General features: G+C 46.8%; 2 protein-coding genes across 2 annotated transcripts in view; both read left to right on the top strand.

The window, feature by feature from the left end:
• Nucleotides 1–4563, top strand: part of sfpq (splicing factor proline/glutamine-rich) — a 16565-nt gene extending 12002 nt beyond the window's left edge. Inside the window, exons 10-12 of the mRNA XM_019870831.1 lie at nucleotides 4098–4149; nucleotides 4291–4392; nucleotides 4464–4563. Coding sequence (XP_019726390.1) covers nucleotides 4098–4124 — 27 coding nt within the window. The 3' untranslated portion in view covers nucleotides 4125–4149; nucleotides 4291–4392; nucleotides 4464–4563. The remainder of the gene's footprint in view (nucleotides 1–4097; nucleotides 4150–4290; nucleotides 4393–4463) is intronic.
• Nucleotides 4564–7477: 2914 nt separating this feature from the next.
• On the top strand, nucleotides 7478–21977 carry LOC109516350 (zinc finger MYM-type protein 4-like). The gene is made up of 27 exons (XM_019870827.1): nucleotides 7478–7714; nucleotides 8790–9174; nucleotides 9628–10152; nucleotides 10640–10848; nucleotides 10982–11229; nucleotides 11304–11484; nucleotides 11945–12148; nucleotides 12252–12405; nucleotides 12684–12799; nucleotides 12875–13045; nucleotides 13266–13416; nucleotides 13493–13665; nucleotides 13874–14021; nucleotides 14107–14190; nucleotides 14392–14463; nucleotides 15027–15055; nucleotides 15150–15321; nucleotides 17681–17793; nucleotides 17872–18076; nucleotides 18207–18317; nucleotides 18403–18512; nucleotides 18813–18984; nucleotides 19155–19306; nucleotides 19400–19514; nucleotides 19631–19870; nucleotides 19956–20097; nucleotides 20818–21977. Exons 1-27 carry the CDS (start codon nucleotides 7652–7654, stop codon nucleotides 21068–21070), a joined length of 4698 nt encoding a protein of 1565 aa, XP_019726386.1. The 5' UTR covers nucleotides 7478–7651; the 3' UTR covers nucleotides 21071–21977.
• Nucleotides 21978–22018: the final 41 nt, after the last annotated feature.

Below are 22018 nucleotides of genomic sequence, written 5' to 3'. Positions count from 1 at the left end.
CCAAAAAAAGGTGACAAATGGACTCCTTGCTACTAATTTTTTGCTCCGCATGATAAATAATAAATACCATAAAAACAAATTCTTGTTTCGAAAGAAGTCATCTATCGGTTGTCTCCCACTTGTATTCACGTCGATTTTTTTTATTGTTGGACAAAAACCTGGTCCACTGGAGACCTAAACCATATCCACCCTCTCCCAAGCAATCCAACCAAGCGAGGCCCGTCGTGCTTCAGTGTGTATGTATGTATGTGTGTGTGTGTGTGTGTGTGTGTGTGTGTGTGTGTGTGTGTGTGTGTGTGTGTGTGTGTGTGTCATGTCTTTGGCAAAGCGAGCTGCGTTAGCCGCAAGTCAGCCAGCTTGTCAGAGACGGGCTGCCCCAGTCCGCAAGTTACATTTGCTCCATGACTAGTTCTGCAGCAGTCAGTGGACAGTAAAGCCTGGACTTGTTTGCGCTGCAGCCAGAGAGGTATGCTAACACGGCACGAGCAAGGTAAGTTCTCATCCATGTTTACCATATCCAAGATGTACAGTTGTCCCATAACTCTCCTTTCTCTCTCCCTCTCTCTTTTGCTCTCTCATTCACTCATGTCACGGTGACACTTTTGAAGGGCTTCTGGCATCACACTTGGAATCAAATGGCATCACAGTGCAGATCCTGTAACTCTCTGTGTACATAAAAAAAAAGTGAATCCAAAAACAAGCCTGATGGACCTTGCAGTGTGTGTGAATGTGTGCTTGTAGTGCTGCGTAAGATGATGACTTGAGTAGCTGAGACACTGGTCAACATTCTGGACCAAGACGTCGAGTAATACCTTGGAAACCTTTACTTGTGTTGCCTTGTGACGTGGATGAAAGAGGTACACTGCTTACTGTGGTCCCCGGGTCATGCTACCCAGGAGGCTTTGTGTCTAAAACTTGTAGTTCCCTCCTCTTTTGCATTTTGGTGATTTTCTGAAAAAAAAAAAAAAAAAAAGTGCTACTCAGCAACCCAAACTGAATGTATAGTTTTGCTTCCACCAAGCAAGAGCAGTTCCCGACCATTCCGGACACAGTTTTGCAGTTGTGTATTTTTTATTTTTATTTTTTTCATCTTCAAGGGGCCTGTGCAATGCGCCAAACCCGAATTGTAATACTGTGATGCACTGGATGGCTTGTTGAAAACTGCTTTATGTGAACCTATGAACAATATCTGCAGTACTTTTTTTGTTATTGGGTTTTTTTTGCCCCCCTCCCCTATACTTAATATCACAACTCAGAACATGACTTCATGTTTTGTGGATTGCTTCTTGGACATAATGGGGTGGGAACGAAGGCTATATTACAAAGAAACAAAACAACTATCAACTGGATATACAGTGATTCCTCGCTTATCGCGGTTAATTGGGACCAGAACCCCCCGTGAAAGAGGAAAATCCTCGACGTACCCACCCCACCGATGGATGTACAGGTATATGTACGTGTATGAGTTTTTATAATATAAGGCCAAATTTAATGGTATACATGCATGTAGAAGTAAATGTAGTAATTAACATTACTTAATGCTATATACTAATATAATACATGCATAGGTTAGGTTAGTGGATAAATAACAAAATAGAGTTAACATAAACATGTAGTACTGTATATGTTGCTCTATGTGACTCGCTGTTGTTTTGCTGCCTCTCGCGGACTTGTGGCATTTTCACAATTTTTAAAAAATTATTTTGAAAAATCTGCGCTATAAGTGAATCGCGAAGTAGCGAGGGATCACTGTAAACTCTTCCATATTCACACTTTAACCCTTTGAGGGACAGCGGTTACTACAGTGGACAGCTTCTCATGTTATCTAGTTACAGGGTGCATGAAAGGGTGTTTTTTTTTTTAATGACATACCAGGCATTGATATTACTTGGCTTAAACCACTGTTTCTCAACCTTCATTGAGCCACGGCAATTTTTTTTTCTTCTTTTACACAAAACTCATGGCACACTTGGCAAAACAAATGTCACAAAAAGTGTGACTCCTGAGGTGCTAGTAGAGTCACATCTTGACTTCATCTGAAATTTGGGCCTCTTCACTTGATACGACCAAGCATGATGTATTTGTGGCGTGTGAATGGCAACACATGGATACGCATCGTTTCTCCTACCTTCGCTCATTAAATTTGAGCATTACATTTTGATTTATGCCATGAAGTGAAATTGGATTCTTTCCCGCAGCACTCCCGATAATCTCACAGTACCTTTGGTTGGGAATCACGTTCTTATCCAACCTTTTATAGACATGAAAAAATAAATTCTGCCAGTCATGACACGAGTCGCATGAACAAACATGGAAAACAGCATTCATGGTTTGTGCAACACAAATACACAAGACATTTGTACCAATAAAGCAATCATCTCTTGAGCTCATTTCGTATGCTAGCTCTTGTTGTGGGGTGGGCGTGCGTACCTGAATGTATATATATTTTTTGGTCATCTTGAGGTCTCTTGTCGGGCATTCTCGCACCAACGGGGTGGCCGTTGTGATTGTCTGGTTTGAAAGGTACCGCGCTGTATTCGCTGTCGAGAACCTGTCACTCTGCACTGTGATCCATTTCCTTTCTCACAGCTCATCGCTCGAGACAGTTGTCGGGTGTCCTATGACTCAAAACGCCAGTGTGATGCCAGAACTACCCTCGCGGCCACGGATGGCAAGCCAACCGTTACGCAAAAAATGACCTAGCCTGTTGCGGGGGTGGGGTGGGGGGGAGAAAAGCTCTGTTGCCACTTGGCGTGGTAGCGTAACTTGCACCATACCCGGGGGGGTCGGGGACCGTGGTCTGAACTTTTGTCACATATCCTTGCAGCTTGACAAGTGAACAGCAGAGGTGAGGGAGGGCGGGGCCTCAAGTCACATGACTTGACCTGGAGTCAGACTTTAGTAATCGATTTTAAGACTCGGACCTCGTTTGGATGGAATTGAAAAGATTGTTTCAAAACTGACTTGGTATTGAGACTCGACTGACGTAACCAACATGACTTTTGACAAGTCGTGCCTTTTTTTTTTTTGTTTTTGACGTTTCTTTTTGGGGAAGCGCGCACGAAGCTTCTGTTCTGCCGCCCACCTCGTTTTGCAGGGCTCACTAAAACGTTTAAAAAAAAAAAAAAAAACATACTACATCTAACGTCCATCTGTCACGATAAAAATCACAGCGATGGATAAAATATGTTGACCGAAGCTCATCGAGAGCTTATCCAACATTAATTGGGCTTCAGGTCTGTTCTGCATCGATGACCGTAGTAGACATTACAGAAACTTTTTTTTTAATATGTTGATTTAAAAAAAAAAAAACAGTACAAGAAATTCAGGCAAGCACAGATGTTGAGTGCAGACTTGCCAATATCCAAATGATGGAATGCATGCAGGACTTATGACTTGCCAGTAGGTGGAGTATTGATTTATTTTTGGAACTGCAAACTCCACCTTTTTAACCCAAGTAAATACTTGACTATTCGCTTGCAATTTAGTGAGGACTCAAAGCAATTTGCTTCGTTTTTATCACAGTGACTTTAAGACCTGAGACTAAATGAGAACTTGTGTGACTGACTCCCACCTCTGATAAGATAAGATATGAACAGTAGTGCCACTCTCATGCCCCCATATGACACTTTGCAACTTTAGCCAAGGTCACACCGCACAATTTCACCAATTAGCAACAATCCCGAAGCACTGTAAATGCCGATTAGGATCAACCTTTACGTAAAAGGCTTCTTCGGGGGGTGGGGGGGGGGTTGGTTTGTTTTTCCTCATTCTTTCTACTGATGTGCCATTTTGAAGCAAATTATTTTTGCTTTTCCCAATGTGCATTTTCTCGCCTTACGTACATGTCAATTTTGTCCCCCGCTCCCCCCAAAAAAGTTCCTGCAGACTCAGGGACTTGTGTGGTGTGACCACGTGGCCGTCTCACATAGACGACATTAACAGTTCTCGTATAATGCATGTTCATATCGTAACCTTTTTACACTGATGTGCCCACACACACACACACACGCACGCACACAAAATATTCACAAGCTGCCATTTTTGTTTTTACTTTCCTTGTCAGCTTCTCACTCTGTGTGTGTGTCTCGCCACAGGAGCCTCCACCGGCCGACGGAGGGTGACCAGTGTCACCACCTCGCCATGACGGTAAGTTCCCAGGATGTTATGACGCGATGAAATTGAAACGAACAGGTTATTTGTAGATTAAGTTTAAAAAAAAAAAAAAAAACTTTGAAGAGAAGTCTCTAGAAGTGGTTGTAATATGTAGTTATGTTCTGTGCTTCCCAGGGAAATATGGTCACTGATAAAATGCCGAAACAACCACAGGGATTGCAACACCTTGGGGGAAGCCCTGTGTTCACACTCACAACAAGGATGTCCATGAAAGTGGTGCGTGTGGATAGAATACTGTACCTAATAAATTTAAAGCTCTTGCTAAGAGTGTTTTTCTTCCCTGGCAGAGGTGCATGCTGGGACGCATCACTCCACGGACGATGATGCAGTAGGACACACGACTGGGTGGATGCTGTGAAATACAAAAATAAAAAGCTACACTTGAGACTTCAGTCTCCGCTCCTTTCTTCGATGTGTAAGTTGAACAACGGCGCTTGGAAGCAAAATACGTCTCCAGTATCTCCGCAAAAGTGTGTGTTTGGAAGGTGCCGCATTTCTCCGAAGGAGGTCCAGCCTAGAGAGACCAAAGCTAGGTGAGCCACAACCCCGGTGGCCAGATCGCATGTAGGTTCTCAGTCACGCTGACCTGACACCGAAACACGCGATACTCAAACCGCACGGACGTGTCAAAAGACTTGACCTTCAGGGTCATCTTATCTGCGATTAAAACCCAAACACCTTGAACTGGAGCTCCTGCAAGTTGGCGTTGCAGTTTTAGATTCCAGCCAAACCATAAATCCACGATTTTTATTTATTTATTTATTTTCCCCATACAGTCAGTGCATCCAATCACAGTGTATTGCTATGGATACATTCCAGACCCACACGCGAGGTGAAAATCCACGAGACGGACGCGATATATTTGTCTGATAGCTTACTGTTAACATAAACAGAAATGAACAGATGCTATGGTCGTTTTAAAAATTTCAACCAAAAGTTACTGAACACATTGTGCATCAACACATAAACAAAACGGACCATAATACTCCCGGGCACGTATTTTCTGCGTGAACAAATATAACTGGAGCTAAGATCCCGTAGAGGGAAACTATTTGAGTACCGGCGGTGGACTGTACCTGACCACTGGCTGTCATCCATCTTTAATCGCGCTTGTGAATCATTGATGCTAGCAGCTGCCCACACGGGTGGAACACAACGATCGCATCTACGCTCACTTCCCTCTGGGCTCTGCGGAAGGAGGACCATCACATCCATCCATGTTCTTGAAGCGATCCGTGTTAGGCAGTAACGGTTGTGCATTCATGAGTGGCATTGCTGGTGCACCCCCGCCACCATCTGTCTCGCTCAGTATGGGCATCAGCGGGCCCTGGAACCCGAGATCCACCGCTCCGCTACGCAGGAGTGAGAAGACCCCACTGAGGCTGCCGTCACTCGGCCTGCCCACCGCAGCACCTGGTGGCAAGCGTGGCATCAACATGACTAGACTCAGGTAAATTTAAAACACTGAGAATGGGAGTTGTGTTGATTTGCGTTCCCCCGCATTAACCTCATCCAAGAAGGCCTTAATGGACCTTGCAAAAACAAAAAAAAAACTGCGCTGCATCTTACACAGTTGGGAACATCTTCATGTGTGTCTGTTGAACACTGAGAATGGGAGTTGTGTTGATTTGCGTTCCTCCGCATTAACCTCATCCAAGAAGGCCTTGATGGACCTGGCAAAAAAAAAACAAACTACACTGCAGCTTATACAGTTGGGAACATCTTCATGTGTGTCTGTTTTATGGATGGAGATATGTATGACCAACTCCAATCCCAGTGAAAGTGAGCTGACTCGGCACCTCGCGACGTTGAGCGCCATTGACCCCACCTTGTCTTTTCCATCGCGTCGGCATTTGGTGTCAACAGAGGGCAAGTTTAGCGTATGGCTGGAATTACAGAGTCATTGTCATGCACCCTTTGATAGCCTCGTCCCACCCCACGCGTGCGGTGTGCCACTCAACAGGATAAAGGACTCTGGACTTGAAACTGATATGGGGCTTGATGCGGCGCCCTGTGGTACACCCACACAAAAGAAAAAGCCCTCCGCGGAGGATTTGATGGGGAATTGAGCGAGTGAACAGCTCATGACGTACTTTTCACTCCTATTTCAGAGAAAGTGATGTTCCCTTTTGTTGTCATAATTGCTCATAATGTGCATTATTCATACAGACGTGCTCGCCACTACCCCACTGTCCTCCCCACTCTGTTCATTTATCGAATTAAATCCTGTCATAGTCGACATTTTGTGTTTCCACAGCCTTAGCGAGCCATCCCTGCACCACACCAAGGACATCACCTCATTTGAAGCTTTTTGCTGTGTCCGCCCTCCTCACTCTAGCAAGTCTCGCACCCACTCCAAGGTCCACCCACCACCAGCAACCAGTCATACTCACAAAGACTTACCCTCTTTCCAGCCCAGCTACATCCACTTGTCCCAGGCCATCCGCCTCAACTCCAAGCCCCGTCCTGCCAGGCCTCGCTCGCACATGCTGGCCACCACCGGAGACCTGGGCCCTCTGGGACCCTTCGGACCATTGGGACCTTCCGGGCCTTTGGCCATGCGCAGCCACAAGACGGAGATGCTGTCCGTCATCGGGAAACCATGCGTTTTGAACTGCAACCAGCGTCCCGTCACGGGTCCGGTTCGCCCTCAGCTCCACGTGTTCTTGCCCGCGGAGGAGGAAACAGACACCAAGTCTTTAGACGAAGGCTTCATGGATGAGTCGGAGGCTAAAATGGCTTCGCTGAGACTGAGAAAGGAAGACGCCAATCGGCTGGCAGATGTGCCTGCGGGTCGGGCCGACAGTGTCTTAGGCCTCCTTAACCACTAATTTTATCAAGAACTACAAAATCAATGTTTTGTTTTGTTTTTTTTTAATCTTTTACATGTTAGCATAGATTCCTGAAAAATGACACTTCTCAGTTATCTACTATAGTGATGTCAGTAAGGATACAATAAATATGCATTTTCAGTGATCTTGTTGAGTGTAATTATTAAATGTTAAGATTGGTGTAGAATATGTCACAAATAACCACCCAAGTGAAAACAATCAAAATTCTAAACCTCATTTCATTGGGTAATTGGCATTCCTTGAAGGCAATGCTTTATCCTGGTAGTTGGGGTGAAGTGCATCAGTCCTCCTTTTTTCACGCGCAATAACTGTTAACACCATTCATACAACCAAACTTTTTATTTCATTTGAGCAAAGCAGTGTGACAGAATAAAAAAAAGACTTAAGTGGCATGAATGATGAGTTTCGTCTTCTGTCCACGAGGGGCTCCAATGAATGATTTCCTTTTGCCTATAACCAGAGGTAAACACGCAAAGAAGGAAGCGCCAGGCAAGCTAGCAACATCCCCATCGTAGGATGGTCCTTTGGTTCTGATTGAAGGGTGCACCCGCTCTTGCAAATCAATTAAATGCTTTGAGTCGTCTTTTTATGCACGACCCGAGCGTTCTGCATTGGCAGCGAACATGGAGGCAATGGAAACTGGCGATGGACGACGGCATCCGGCCGCCGATGAAGTGCGACTTGCGGTAATCGAGCTCCGGCACGCCGTCGCAAATGACCGATAACACGGTTGGAGTCAGAACGCATTTATCCAATGAATGCATTCATCCATTTGTCTGTGTCTCCTTGGACTTTATGTTCAAGTTCATGTTTGTAAAACTCGACCACGCTTAGCTTGTAAAGCTCGTTAGCATCAAAGCGTACGTACACCTTGGCCAGGATGCTAGCATTAGCTTAGCATGAGTCGAGCTAGTCGCGCGGTGCACCAGTGGTTAAGTCAGCGACAATAACAATGTTGTTAGGTGCACTTGAGTTTTTGTCTGATGAAGTCTCGTTGAAGTGTGTTGAATTTAGACTGGTCAGCGTGGTTGTATTTATATTTAACTACCAGTGGTAAAAAGCCGACATTTTCCCTACTAACGTGCTTTTATGTTAGTTATTGTGTTTATTATTTTACTTTATGTTAACTCTTTTGCTCAGCGCTTTGTTACAGCTGCAGCTGTTGTGAAAGCGCTACATCAATCAGGATGTATTGTATTGTATTAGTTCATTTGTGATAACTATATTGACTTTTCGAGATGTGATATAATTATTTTACTTGATCTGACACCAGCTTGTTTGTAAATGACAACGTGTGAATGCTGAGGGACGAGAAGTCGTAATGATTGCTTTTGGATGTCAGATATGTGCAAAAAAAATACCTATATGTTGATCATCTCGTTCATTTTTTAAGTGCAATGATTTAATTATTGTGCTATTTTTAAATACCGTATGGTTTAATTGGAATCGTATTGAAAATAAAATGTTTTGCCTGATCACTCATCCTGCTAAGGTTTCACGCAAACACTTTGGAGAATAACAACTTGTCGTAACTGACACTTTAAAATCCAACTGCATGTTTTTCTCAAACTCTTGCCACACATTTTAATTAAATGTAGCCTGTAATAAAAGGTATTTCTCTGATATGTTCAGAGTCTGGACTTTTCGGGGCACGATGTAAAAGTTGTATATCCATTACAAGAGAGACGAGGAAGAAATAAGGGTGAGTTCATGCATTTCGCAGTCCTAAAAATTTTGGTATATGTTCTTGGTGGTGCGCAGGAAACAGAAGACACGGGAACTGAAGCTCTAGCCAAAGGTGGAAGCTCCCTCCCAAACCAAAGTGAAGAGAGCAAGTTTGAACTTAAAGACATCGAGACCCCGCTAGTTCCGTGTCGCATGGAGCCCTTGAACGCCTCGCCGTCCCACTCAGAAGACGAGACCGAGGAAGGAGGCCTAGCCAGCGAGAAAGATGATGATGACGTGGAGGATGTAGAGGAGATGGAAGCCACTCCTGTGCAGGTGAAGGACTCGGACCCGGAGGAGACAATCGGCAAAGGCACTTGTTCCGCCTCGTTCAGCCTCGATGAGATGATGGACATCGGTACTGTGGACCAGCAAGAACAGGAAGCTCAGATGTGCACAGATGATAACAACAGCACCACAGGTATAAACACAGATGTAAATTCCCGATTTATTCTTTTTTCTTTAGAAGAAGACATGATTTAGACAGATCTAAAAGAAAATTATTTTGTTCAATTTTACCCTCTCCCACACGCTTGAAGCAACTTCAACTTTTTGAAACTCACTTGAACTTAAGACACATTTAGCTTCTTAACCTGTTCTCACCATCTCACTCGCACACTTCTTCAAATGAGAGGTGCAGCGTGCTTGCTTCAAACACGCAAACAGAACATCCAACAATACTCACAGGCACATATTCGCCCAGAAGTGCTCAGCACTCATTGGCATGTGTGGCATAACGTTGCACTACACTGAAAGCATGCAACTGCAAATTCAGACTTTTGTGAAATCTTTGAACATCTGTATTTTTCTCAAGATAAGTATTAACAATATTGTGTCGGAAAACTGTACGTGATTTTTATTTGCGCTTTCCCAGTGTTGGAGGAGGAGGAGGAGGAGGAGGAGGCGGCACAAAACGAGCTAGACACTGACATGAAACCTAATGTCGGAATGAAAGTGGATGAAGAAGTACAAAAAAAAGAGGAGAAGGAGGAGGAGAAAAAGGAAGATGGGAGTGTGGAGGAGGTGAAAGAGAAGGAGATGGAGGAGGTGACAGAGAAGGAGGTGGAGGAGGTGACGGAGAAGGAGGTGGAGGAGGTGACTGAGAAGGAGCGTGAGGAGGTGAATGAGAAGGAGCGGGAGGAGGAGAACGAGAAGGAGCGGGAGGAGGAGAACGAGAAGGAGCGGGAGCAGGTGAACGAGAAGGAGCGGGAGGAGGAGGAGAACGAGAAGGAGCGGGAGGAGGCGAAAGAGAAGGTGGGGGAGGATGTGAAAGAGCAGCAGCAGCAGGAGGAGGAGGAAGTAAATGAGAATAATGAGAGGATAGAGGAGGAGAAGGGGGAGAAAGAAGAGGAGTCTGTGCCTTTCTACGCCACTCGCTCCAGAAGCAGAGCAGCCACAAGTAAGCCACACCCCAACGTTTCATAATGCAGCACCCCCGTTGGTTTGTAACAGGGGTGTAACTCTATGTGGATTTGTATTGTCCATTATTTCAGCAGTTCAATTCCCCAAAAAGTCAACACCAGGCACAGAGCAAAATCTTTCATGGTTGTATTATTATTATAATTTTTTTTTTAATTTTATTTATTTTTTTTTCCCAAATATAGAATTTGGATGATTGTAACTCTCAGACTACCAAAAATGCTGGAGGTATAATGGTGTATGCTTTGACAATTTATCTGCTCACCTTGGTGTGGTGCAGGGCTCTGTGCAAGGTCCACTTATGGTAGGTAAAAGAAAATCAAAGAAAAACAAGTAGTACAATCAATAAATATCCCAAGTGCTTGGGCCCTAAAAACAACAAATTTAATCTGTCATATATGATTGAAATATTTCACTCACATTTATTTTCGTCAATTTGACGGTGTTTTCTTTTTCTCGTGTGTCAGCGTCCGTATCACCGTCAACGTCCGACATGACCAATGGGATGAAAGTGATCAAGCTCTCCGCCTCCAGTTCCTCTTCATCATCTTCGCCGGCTCCCATCGCCGGCTCGCCGACTCCCATCAAAATCAAGGACGAGCCCGAGGATGAGGAGTACGAGCTAGCGCTTGTGTCCGGCACGTCCACTGTAAAGGACGAGCCCGTTGCTGCTAAGGCACGCTCGCTTTAGTTTCTTTCCAGTGGTGATTACCGACCACTGTGCTGCTTACACATACTGCAAAATATCTTATATGTAGCCCAAGTTGGCTGCTAAAACGACGCTGACGTCTTCACCCTTGTCTTGATAGGAGGAGGACTTGCAGATTGAATCCGTGTACTCCGTGATGCCGGACGGCAGCGGTCGAAGGCAACGAGGTCGACCGTCGTCGTCCTCGTCCACGTTGAACATGTTGTGCGCGCACTGCCAGAAGGGGCTGCTCAAGGGGCAGACGGCGTACCAGCGCAAAGGCTCCCCAGCGCTCTTCTGCTCCACCGGCTGCCTCACCTCCTCGCTCAGCTCTTCCAAAAGCGTCAAGACCTGTCACCGTTGTCAAAAGTGATTGTCGGCATTAGGGAAAGACCCATATGGATTTCTTTTTACACTAAAGGCTGTCTGTCTCTGTCCACTAGGCGCATATCCCGCCCTCAGGATATCATCCTGGCTCCGGATGTGGACGGCTTGATGAGGGGCTTCTGCAGCGAACCGTGCCTGAGCGCGTTCACCCTCAACAAAAGCGCTGATGCCAAGGCGCTTGCTTCTTCCGACGTCAAACTGCAGTCGGTGTGCAGCATGTGCGCCAAATACGACATTGTAAGTCAATGCGGACACGCAAGAGCAGCACGGGAATAATGCGTTCAAAAAAAGATATGCGAGTTCGTTTCGTGACCATGCTCAAAATTCCAAATGAGTGCATCTCAAGTCATCTTTCCTCATTGAAATGAATAGAAAAGCCATTAATCCGTTTTTTGAAAATCAGAAAAATAACACTATAATATATTATGATATTTTAAAACTTTTTTGTTCATTATATTATAATTTAGTTTTTACACCTGCTTTTATGCCTAATTAGTTTTATTGGTTTCCTTCCAAAAAAAACAAGAAGCACACAAATAAAGAAACGATTACAAGAAAAAATTGTTCGGACCAACTTGATGAAATTGATAAACTCAATTCCCCCACCCCTAATTTCCCTTCATTCTGTAGGTGACCGTTTGAATATTATTTATTGATTTATTGATTGAATTATTATTAAATGTTTTCCCCCCACCAGAGCAAGCACGAGGTCGTCCTTAGCGGCGTCGTCCACAAGATGTGTAGCGACTCGTGCTTCAAGCTTTTCCGCACCGCCAATCAGCTGACCATGGCGGGCTGCGCCAACTGCGGCTCCATCTGCCACGTGAGGCCGCTGCTGCTCAAGATGGAGGGCAGCAGCAAGACACTGTGCAACCTCGACTGCCTCATCAAGTACAAAAAGGTACGCAGGAAAAGTGCGGCCATGTTCATAAGACACCCAGTAACCCTTTTCAATTCAAAAGTCAACCCTACTCAAATATTTTGTTCTTCTTTTATGGTAAAAGAAAGTTAAGATGAATCTGCCGTGCGCCATGTGTCGCTCCCCGCGGCCGCTCGCCGACATGTTCCACAACAAAAGCAACACCGATGACTCCGTGAGCCTCTACTGCAGCAGCAGCTGCATCATGGCCTTCATGGTCCAGAGTGTCACCTCCTCAGGTATCAGATATGACGGCAAAGCGTGATTTTTGCTGTTCTTGTCTAAATGATATGCACCTCAACTCACTTCAACATAGTTCTTCACCACCAAGTTGGTGTCAAAGCACCACTTAAGTCGAAATTCGGCTCCTTGACGGACTTCCACATTGTTCCTTGGCACAAAGATGCCACAGGTCGGCAGTGAAGTGCTACTTTTGTGGAACGGAAGCTCCTCAACTCACATCAACATAGTGCCTGGGCACCAATAATCTTGACAGTGGTGTTTCCCCGCCCACCAGGCACACACCTGAACTGCGAAAACTGCGGCAAGAATGCTCTGCCGGCGTACCACCTGGCCATGTCCGACACCACCATCAGAAACTTCTGCACACTGCCGTGCGTGATGGCCTTTCAGGTATCCACGGGGCGTGCGACCGACCGCTGAATATCTCATGGCTGTGTTGAATGTAAACGTGGCATGTGGTTGTAGGAGAAGTTTAAGATGAAACAGAAGCAGATGACCATTTTCCCAAAGTTGCCGGTGGCGTCCTCTCAGGAGCCGAGCACCACGCCGCCGCTGCCGCAAGCCGCTTCGGCCACGCTTGACTGCGCCCAGTGCGCCCGCCAAATGACCGCCAAGCCCGATGTCATCCACGTCAAGGTGCCAAGACACACACACACCTAGACACACACACATAAGGGGATGGGTGAAGCTCTCTTTGCATGTTCTGAACTCCTGGTTGGAAGTTTGATGACTTTCATTCATGATCATGTCAGCTTGTCAAATTTGTCCATGATTTTCTTCATACCCGAATTTTTATTGAATGAGCATCCTCTGTCGCTCGTAAGCCATTTAAGTCCTCCACCGACTGCGTGCGCAGGACAAGGTGGTGTTTGTCTGCAGCTGGAGCTGCGCCCTGGAGTTCAAAACGAGCAAAAACATCAGCGCCAAGTGCGAGTACTGCAAGATGGACAAGATCAGCCGAGAGGTGAAGCGCATCAACGGGAAGGACTGCTCCTTCTGCAGCCACGGTGAGTCACCGCCCGGCGTCTCGACCGCTGTCTCGCCTCGACTCCTCTTTTTACGTTGGTCGCCGGTCAACGGCAGGCTGCAAGCTGCTGTACGAGCATGACCTGGACGCACGCTGGGGCAAGCACTGCAAATCGTGCTCGTATTGCCAGTGTGTCTCCAAGAAAGTGGAGAAGGCGCTCTACGGCGAGTCTAGCGAGGAGTTCTGCTCCGAGGTGTGCAGGTCCAATTACACCATGCTCTTCTGCCATGTAAGTCTCGCATCCGCCCCCAAAAAAAAAATATTGACATCATATCTATTGTCTATATCAGGGATGGGACTGTATAAGAAAAAAAAATACTCCCAATTCATTTGAGGCTTTATAACTTGTCTATATCAGGGATGGGACTGTATAAGAAAAAAATATACTCCCAATTCATTTGTGGCTTTGTAACTTTGAGTTCTCTGCCACCCGCCAGGTTGCCAAGTGCACCTCGTGCGGCCGCAAAGGCAAACTGAAGCACAGTCTTTTCATGCTGGGAGAGTTGCGCAACTTCTGCGACCTGCCGTGTCTGTTCCACTTCTGCAACGGCCAGATCAAGACGCAGGGCGACGTCTTCCCGCCAGGTGGGCCGGCCGCCGTTGCCCCTTTTCGCGCGCCAGCGCATCAAACGCTAGCATGCATTGAACGCCGCCTGTGCTGTGGTTGCAGACTCGCCCGTCATCGCCAATGTAGTCTCACTCGCGTGCCAGGACCAGGCAAGCCGTGCCACTCCCGACAAGCCCACCAAGCAAAGTACGCACTGCAAAAATGACACACCTCTGCCGATGGTGAAATGCTTGAGTTGGTTGATATGACACCGCAAAGAGAAATTGAGTTTGCCATCACCCGTGCTTAAAACGTGTTAAAACACACTTAAAGTTTGAAAACCGATTTCAAACAGACTTTTTCGATTCGTTGCTTAGTGCCTGTACTTATTCTCTTTCTTTCACGAAACAGGAGACTATCAAATCAGTTTGAGGAAACGAAAAGAGGACTCGCTCACTTCCACAGGTCCCCGAACAAGAGGTAAAGTTATTTCTCAACACCAGTTGAAGTTTACTGTAAAATTCACACACAAAATATGGGAAAAAAACATTGTCTATTTAACACTAAACCATAACAACATTTAACAATAACAAAAGCTTAATGCTAGCATATAATGTGAAACACCACTGACACGCTAATGTTGAATTCAAGCAGTTAATTGACGCTCCCAATTGGCGTTTACTGTCAAACTGAACATCAAACAAAGAGAATTCCATGTGTGTTGAAAGCAGCCACGTAGCTTTAGCTTTGTCCGTTTAGCTCGATGCTAGCAGAAGTAGCCCAACGCCTGTAGACAGACGGGATAACAATACTCACAATCATATATTCTTTGTCATCTGCAAAGAGCGCCTGACATTACTCCAGTTTGCATAGCAGTAGTGACAGTGTCATTTATGTATATTCCTATGTCTGTAAAATACTGCCCCCAAGTGGCCAGGACACACACACACCAAAAGCGCAGCACAATGTCCTTTGAATTAGAGCAAAAAAAAAAAAAAAAACCAAACAGTTGAATCTTTTTTTTTTTCATTTCCTGTCTGTAGGTTCTGACTCACAAACAGACCCTGATCTGGTAAGCAACCGGTCAACATTCTACTTAAAACGCAAATAAGTCCCCCTAGTGAGTTTTATTTATTACTTTTTTTCCCCCACCCCTCTGTCACCAGATCATCATTAACGACAGTCCAGAGAGAAAGAGGCCGTCTCCTTCCACGCCCACGCCCATTTCTGTCAGCACTTCGAGAAGCATGAAGAACAAGGCCCTGCTGTGCAAGCCGCTGGTGCAGAACAAGGGCGTCTCCTGTCGGACGCAGACGGTCGACGTCGAGGCGCAGACAGGTCCGCTTACAGTCGCAAACAGATCGCACTTGCAATTTTGGAAAGGATGGGGGGGTGGGTGGGGGGCTTGCGATTAGGATGATGTGTCGGAAAATCGTTCAGCCTTAGTTGCAAGACGAGCCGGTGAGTCACCGCCCGGCGTCTCGACCGCTGTCTCGCCTCGACTCCTCTTTTTACGTTGGTCGCCGGTCAACGGCAGGCTGCAAGCTGCTGTACGAGCATGACCTGGACGCACGCTGGGGCAAGCACTGCAAATCGTGCTCGTATTGCCAGTGTGTCTCCAAGAAAGTGGAGAAGGCGCTCTACGGCGAGTCTAGCGAGGAGTTCTGCTCCGAGGTGTGCAGGTCCAATTACACCATGCTCTTCTGCCATGTAAGTCTCGCATCCGCCCCCAAAAAAAAAAATATTGACATCATATTTATTGTCTATATCAGGGATGGGACTGTATAAGAAAAAAATATACTCCCAATTCATTTGTGGCTTTGTAACTTTGAGTTCTCTGCCACCCGCCAGGTTGCCAAGTGCACCTCGTGCGGCCGCAAAGGCAAACTGAAGCACAGTCTTTTCATGCTGGGAGAGTTGCGCAACTTCTGCGACCTGCCGTGTCTGTTCCACTTCTGCAACGGCCAGATCAAGACGCAGGGCGACGTCTTCCCGCCAGGTGGGCCGGCCGCCGTTGCCCCTTTTCGCGCGCCAGCGCATCAAACGCTAGCATGCATTGAACGCCGCCTGTGCTGTGGTTGCAGACTCGCCCGTCATCGCCAATGTAGTCTCACTCGCGTGCCAGGACCAGGCAAGCCGTGCCACTCCCGACAAGCCCACCAAGCAAAGTACGCACTGCAAAAATGACACACCTCTGCCGATGGTGAAATGCTTGAGTTGGTTGATATGACACCGCAAAGAGAAATTGAGTTTGCCATCACCCGTGCTTAAAACGTGTTAAAACACACTTAAAGTTTGAAAACCGATTTCAAACAGACTTTTTCGATTCGTTGCTTAGTGCCTGTACTTATTCTCTTTCTTTCACGAAACAGGAGACTATCAAATCAGTTTGAGGAAACGAAAAGAGGACTCGCTCACTTCCACAGGTCCCCGAACAAGAGGTAAAGTTATTTCTCAACACCAGTTGAAGTTTACTGTAAAATTCACACACAAAATATGGGAAAAAAACATTGTCTATTTAACACTAAACCATAACAACATTTAACAATAACAAAAGCTTAATGCTAGCATATAATGTGAAACACCACTGACACGCTAATGTTGAATTCAAGCAGTTAATTGACGCTCCCAATTGGCGTTTACTGTCAAACTGAACATCAAACAAAGAGAATTCCATGTGTGTTGAAAGCAGCCACGTAGCTTTAGCTTTGTCCGTTTAGCTCGATGCTAGCAGAAGTAGCCCAACGCCTGTAGACAGACGGGATAACAATACTCACAATCATATATTCTTTGTCATCTGCAAAGAGCGCCTGACATTACTCCAGTTTGCATAGCAGTAGTGACAGTGTCATTTATGTATATTCCTATGTCTGTAAAATACTGCCCCCAAGTGGCCAGGACACACACACACCAAAAGCGCAGCACAATGTCCTTTGAATTAGAGCAAAAAAAAAAAAAAAAACCAAACAGTTGAATCTTTTTTTTTTTCATTTCCTGTCTGTAGGTTCTGACTCACAAACAGACCCTGATCTGGTAAGCAACCGGTCAACATTCTACTTAAAACGCAAATAAGTCCCCCTAGTGAGTTTTATTTATTACTTTTTTTCCCCCACCCCTCTGTCACCAGATCATCATTAACGACAGTCCAGAGAGAAAGAGGCCGTCTCCTTCCACGCCCACGCCCATTTCTGTCAGCACTTCGAGAAGCATGAAGAACAAGGCCCTGCTGTGCAAGCCGCTGGTGCAGAACAAGGGCGTCTCCTGTCGGACGCAGACGGTCGACGTCGAGGCGCAGACAGGTCCGCTTACAGTCGCAAACAGATCGCACTTGCAATTTTGGAAAGGATGGGGGGGTGGGTGGGGGGCTTGCGATTAGGATGATGTGTCGGAAAATCGTTCAGCCTTAGTTGCAAGACGAGCGGTACTTGTACCACACTTGAAGATATGAAATGGCACATTTGCCTTCATTACCCACTTGCTCTTGTCCCTGTAGATTTGTCCATACCTAAGGTTATGGTCCTCCCCATTCCCGTGCCGGTGTACGTCCCCGTGCCGGGGTGGGTGGGGGGCTTGCGATTAGGATGATGTGTCGGAAAATCGTTCAGCCTTAGTTGCAAGACGAGCGGTACTTGTACCACACTTGAAGATATGAAATGGCACATTTGCCTTCATTACCCACTTGCTCTTGTCCCTGTAGATTTGTCCATACCTAAGGTTATGGTCCTCCCCATTCCCGTGCCGGTGTACGTCCCCGTGCCCATGAACATGTACAGCCAGTGCACCCCCAATCCCGTGGGCGTGCCCCTGCCTGTACGTAAACGCTTCCGTGGTCAACAGGGCAAGCGGCTCCGCTTCCCGTCCGTGACCCGCGTCCGTGTTGTCCCGCAGCTTCCCGTGCCCATGTTGCTGCCCGTCAACATGGACAACGCCGACCGCATCGTGGAGACCATCAAGAAGATCAAGGAAAAATTCCCGGCGGACCCGTTCGAGGCCGAGCTCGTTCTCATGGCGGAGATGGTGTCCGAGACCAACGGAGGCGATGGCGCGACGGACAAAGAGGGGGAAATGCGACCAGAGATTGCTGCTGGCGGAGGTAGACGGGCCAGAATTTTTGACCCCGGGAACTTTTTGTTTTCAAACAAAAATTCCAGGGATTTAAAAAAATTTTTTTTTTTCATTGTTTTTCTTGATTTTTCATCCAATCTCTGCTGCTTTTTGAACAGACGCGATGAGCACCGACTTGAATACGGATGACCTGGCCAGCCTGCTGAACAGCTGGGACGAGCCCAATGCTCCTTCACCTCCCATGGACGTCGAAACCGATTTCCCCATCGGTCAGTCACCCGATTTTGATGACGACGACTCGGCTCCCTCGAGACTTGTTTCTGACGCCGTGCCGTACTTCCGCCCCCCCCTTAGAGACCTTGGAGAGGATGGCCCTGCAGCGAGAGTCTTCCACGCCGCCGGCCAGCCCCGCACCCACCGGCACACGGAAACGTCAACCGTCGCGGAAATCCAGAGAGACGAGGGTAAGCGTTGCCACACGTGCGGTGGGTTGCAAAAGTCTACACAACCCGGTTCAAACGTCAAAGAGATCGCGGTTGCGCCCTAGTTATGAGTGTGGAACGAATGGAACTAATTAGCTCATTCACTCCCAAAGACGCTTTTTAAACGTCTTTTCAGACTTGGTCCAGAATTGGCTGGTACTGAATGAGTTCGACTTGTTAGTAACCGCACCCCTATATTCACATCTCAAATGCTGTCAATTTTTTTAAAACCATCAAAAGCGACAACTGCCGTGTTGACTCTTTTCTCTTTGTGCTCACCAGGGTCGTAAAAAGTCAAACAAGGGCGCCGAGGTGTCCGGCAAAAAAGGGTCCGCCGCCAAGAGCTCCGTCCCCAAAGTCCCGAAGCTTAAGAGTGAGTACGGCGTGGATGCTTGGAAGCGATGGATCCGCTGGAGAGACGCTCAGCCCGACATGGAGACGCCGCGTATCGGAAGTGAGTCGGCTCTTGAGAGGGTACAGGATTTGTGACGAAGGCCGGAGGGTAACGTAGCCTTCAAATGATTGATTTTTTTTTTCTTTCTGTAATCACTGTCATCTTTGAAATCAATGAATCACCCAGACGTTATTTGTTGGTAAAAAAACGCGATCCTACCCCCTGACCAGTGCGCCCCCTGGTGCCGAAAGAAGACCTCCTCCGCTGCACCTCGGCCGAACTGAGCTACGGCCTGTGCCGCTTCATCACCGAGGTCAAGCGGCCGTCCGGCGAGCCGTACGCGGCCGACAGCCTCTTCTACCTCTGCCTCGGCATCCAGCAGGCAAGACCGGCCCTCCCGCTCTGTCCGAACTCCCCGACGGTGAGGCGCGCTTGTCGCTCGCTCACCTCCCGTTGTCCCGTCGCCCCTTCGCAGCACCTGTTTGAGAACGGCCGCGTGGAGAACATTTTCACGGACAGCTTCTACTGCAAGTTCTCCACAGAGTTCACCAACATGCTCAGAGGCTTCCAACCGACTCTCACAACCGGGGGTGAGTCGGACGAAGTGAAGCGGGGGGCCGCTTTCTGTTCCCAAGCGCTGTTCGGGAAACACTTTGCTTGTCCTTTCCACGGTCCCATATTTTCTCTGTCTCCCGTCGGCCGCCAGGTTACATCCACTCGCGTGTGGAGGAGGAGTTCCTGTGGGACTGCAAGCAGCTGGGCGTGTACTCGCCCATCGTGCTGCTCAACACGCTGCTCTACTTCTTCTGCAAGAACTTCGGCTTCACCACGGTCGAGCAGCACCGGCAGCTCTCCTTCGCCCACGTCATGCGCTGCACCAAGACCGCCCAGGGCAACGTCAAGACCACCTTCCTGCGCTTCTACCCGCCCATCGCGCCCATCGATGGTGAGTCCGGTCGGGCCGACAATTGATCGTCACATGCGGTGAATGGCGATTTCGTTTTCGTAACCCCCCGCGTGTGCGTCTTGAGATCTGGATGGCATTCCTGCCAAGAAGCGCAAGGAGGAGGAGGAGGCGGAGGTGAAAGAGGAGAAGATCCTGGAGATGAAGGAGAACACGGAAAATCCTCTGCGCTGTCCCGTGCGACTCTACGAATTCTACCTGTCAAAGTGGTAAGAATGTTGCAGCCGTACGGTCAACTAGGGGTTCGGACGATTGGATCAGTTTTTATTCCCATGAAATATTTGGTTCATTGTTTATTTATTTTATAAATTTAAAATCATCCTCAAGTTCGACATTTTGCACATTTTTTTCCTCCATGATCGTAATTGATGTCTCCCCTAATAATGATTGCAAGTTCCTGTGGATGCCACAAGATGGCGCCAGAGCACTATACTGTATATATATTTTTTTATATTTATGAAGCTTTTCCCCTCAGTTCATAATGCACTCTTAAAGTGTTTTTCAACTCACCCAATATGGGTTTGAAATAGCCCAATGGGGCTATTTATTGCCCTGATGGGTTATTTTTACCCATCAGGTCAAAGGCTGTATTTTCCTCGCATCAAGATACCACAAGATGGTGCCAAAGTGCTACTTTTAACGAAATGAAGCCGCTCCACTCACATCAACATACTTCCTTGGCATCAAGATTCCTGGCAAAACACTACTTTTGTCAAAATGACGTTGCTCAATTCACTTCAGCGTGTTTCCTTGGCACCACGATGTAGTAAAATGGTGCCAAAGCATTCCTTTTGTCTAAGTGACGTTCCTCGGCGAAAAATGAAAAACAAAAGATAGGTTCCCAAAACAGTACCATTAAAATTGGGGAATAATTTTATCATTTTACTTTGTTTTTTTGTTCCCCCCCGATATGTTGTATTTCCGTTAAGCTCGGAGACAGTCAAGCAGCGCACCGACGTGTTCTACCTGCTGCCCGAACGCTGCTGCGTGCCCAACAGCCCGCTGTGGTTCTCGGCCACCCCGCTGGACGAGGACACGAAGGAGGCCATGCTCACTCGCATCCTCACCGTGCGGCAGCTGCACTTGGCCACCAGGGAGCGGACGCTTGCCCCCGAAGACGACGAGGGCGGCGGCGGTGGCAGAGGCGCAGGCGACGACGACGATGACGACGACTGGCCATGACGCGTCTGAACTCTTACCAAGGAGACGGAATCAAAAGTGTCTTGAAGGCAGCGGTCGAGCTTCTACGTATTAGATGAGGACGAGACGTTCTGTGACACTAAAGGGAGCAAGGCTGACCCCTCCAAAAACTTGTTTCGAATCGAAGGAATCACAGTTGGAATTCCACGATCAGCTTTTTTTTTTTTTTTTTGGAATATATTAATAATCTTTTCTTTATAAAGGTCCGACCAATGTCACTAGACAGTGAGATGACACTGTCCTCTTTTTGTACCATGTTACCGCCTCTTTCCCTTCATGGTGTAGATCAGTGTTTTCCAACCTGTATTGAGCCAAGGTCCAAATTTTACCTTTTGAAAAAAAAATCTCATGGCACGCCGCCAAGCACAAAATATCACGGGAACGATATGACATGATACTGAAATCATGGCGTCTTTTTCATGTCCTCTCCAATTTACTCTGTGTGAAATTTTGGCCCGTGAAGCTTTTATTCTGATGTTAAATGACTGAACACTGGTTAATTAATTACTACTTTCTGCTTCCGAGTGGAGGCGTATTTCATTGTTCATCCTGTTGCTATACATCGCCGGCATGGATAGACAGAAGATACATCATATCGAAAAATCTTTTTTTTTTTTTTTCGACCAGTTGCGGTTGGGAAAATCACTGCAGTAGATGATGTCCAGTCCGTGTAATTTAGAACAAACGGAACCATCTTGCCGAGTAAAACTACTTGAACGCATCCAAGTTGCGATTCAAAGCACCTTTTAAGACAAAACGTGACGACCTTCCTCAATTATTAGCAGTGTACAAATAAAAATGTATCCATTCATATATCCCTTGACAGACGTTTTGTATTGACCTTTTTGTTTCTTTTTTTTTAATAAAACTGTGAATGTTAACTATTGAAGTTGGATTAATCACTTTTTTTTTTTGATCTGCCGTTTGTTT

Source organism: Hippocampus comes, unplaced genomic scaffold (genome assembly GCF_001891065.2).
Source record: "Hippocampus comes isolate QL1 unplaced genomic scaffold, H_comes_QL1_v1.1 scaffold35, whole genome shotgun sequence".
NCBI lineage: Eukaryota > Metazoa > Chordata > Actinopteri > Syngnathiformes > Syngnathidae > Hippocampus > Hippocampus comes.
This window is presented reverse-complemented; position numbering and strand designations above follow the sequence as displayed.

Excerpts from the sequence above, each read along its gene's own strand:
- LOC109516350 (XM_019870827.1), top strand. The coding sequence starts at position 7,652 with ATGGAGGCAATGGAAACTGGCGATGGACGACGGCATCCGGCCGCCGAT. Across the intron at positions 11,230-11,303 it reads ACCTGTCACCGTTGTCAAAA|GCGCATATCCCGCCCTCAGG; the intron begins GTGATTGTCGGC and ends TCTGTCCACTAG. Across the intron at positions 18,513-18,812 it reads GGAAATCCAGAGAGACGAGG|GGTCGTAAAAAGTCAAACAA; the intron begins GTAAGCGTTGCC and ends TGTGCTCACCAG.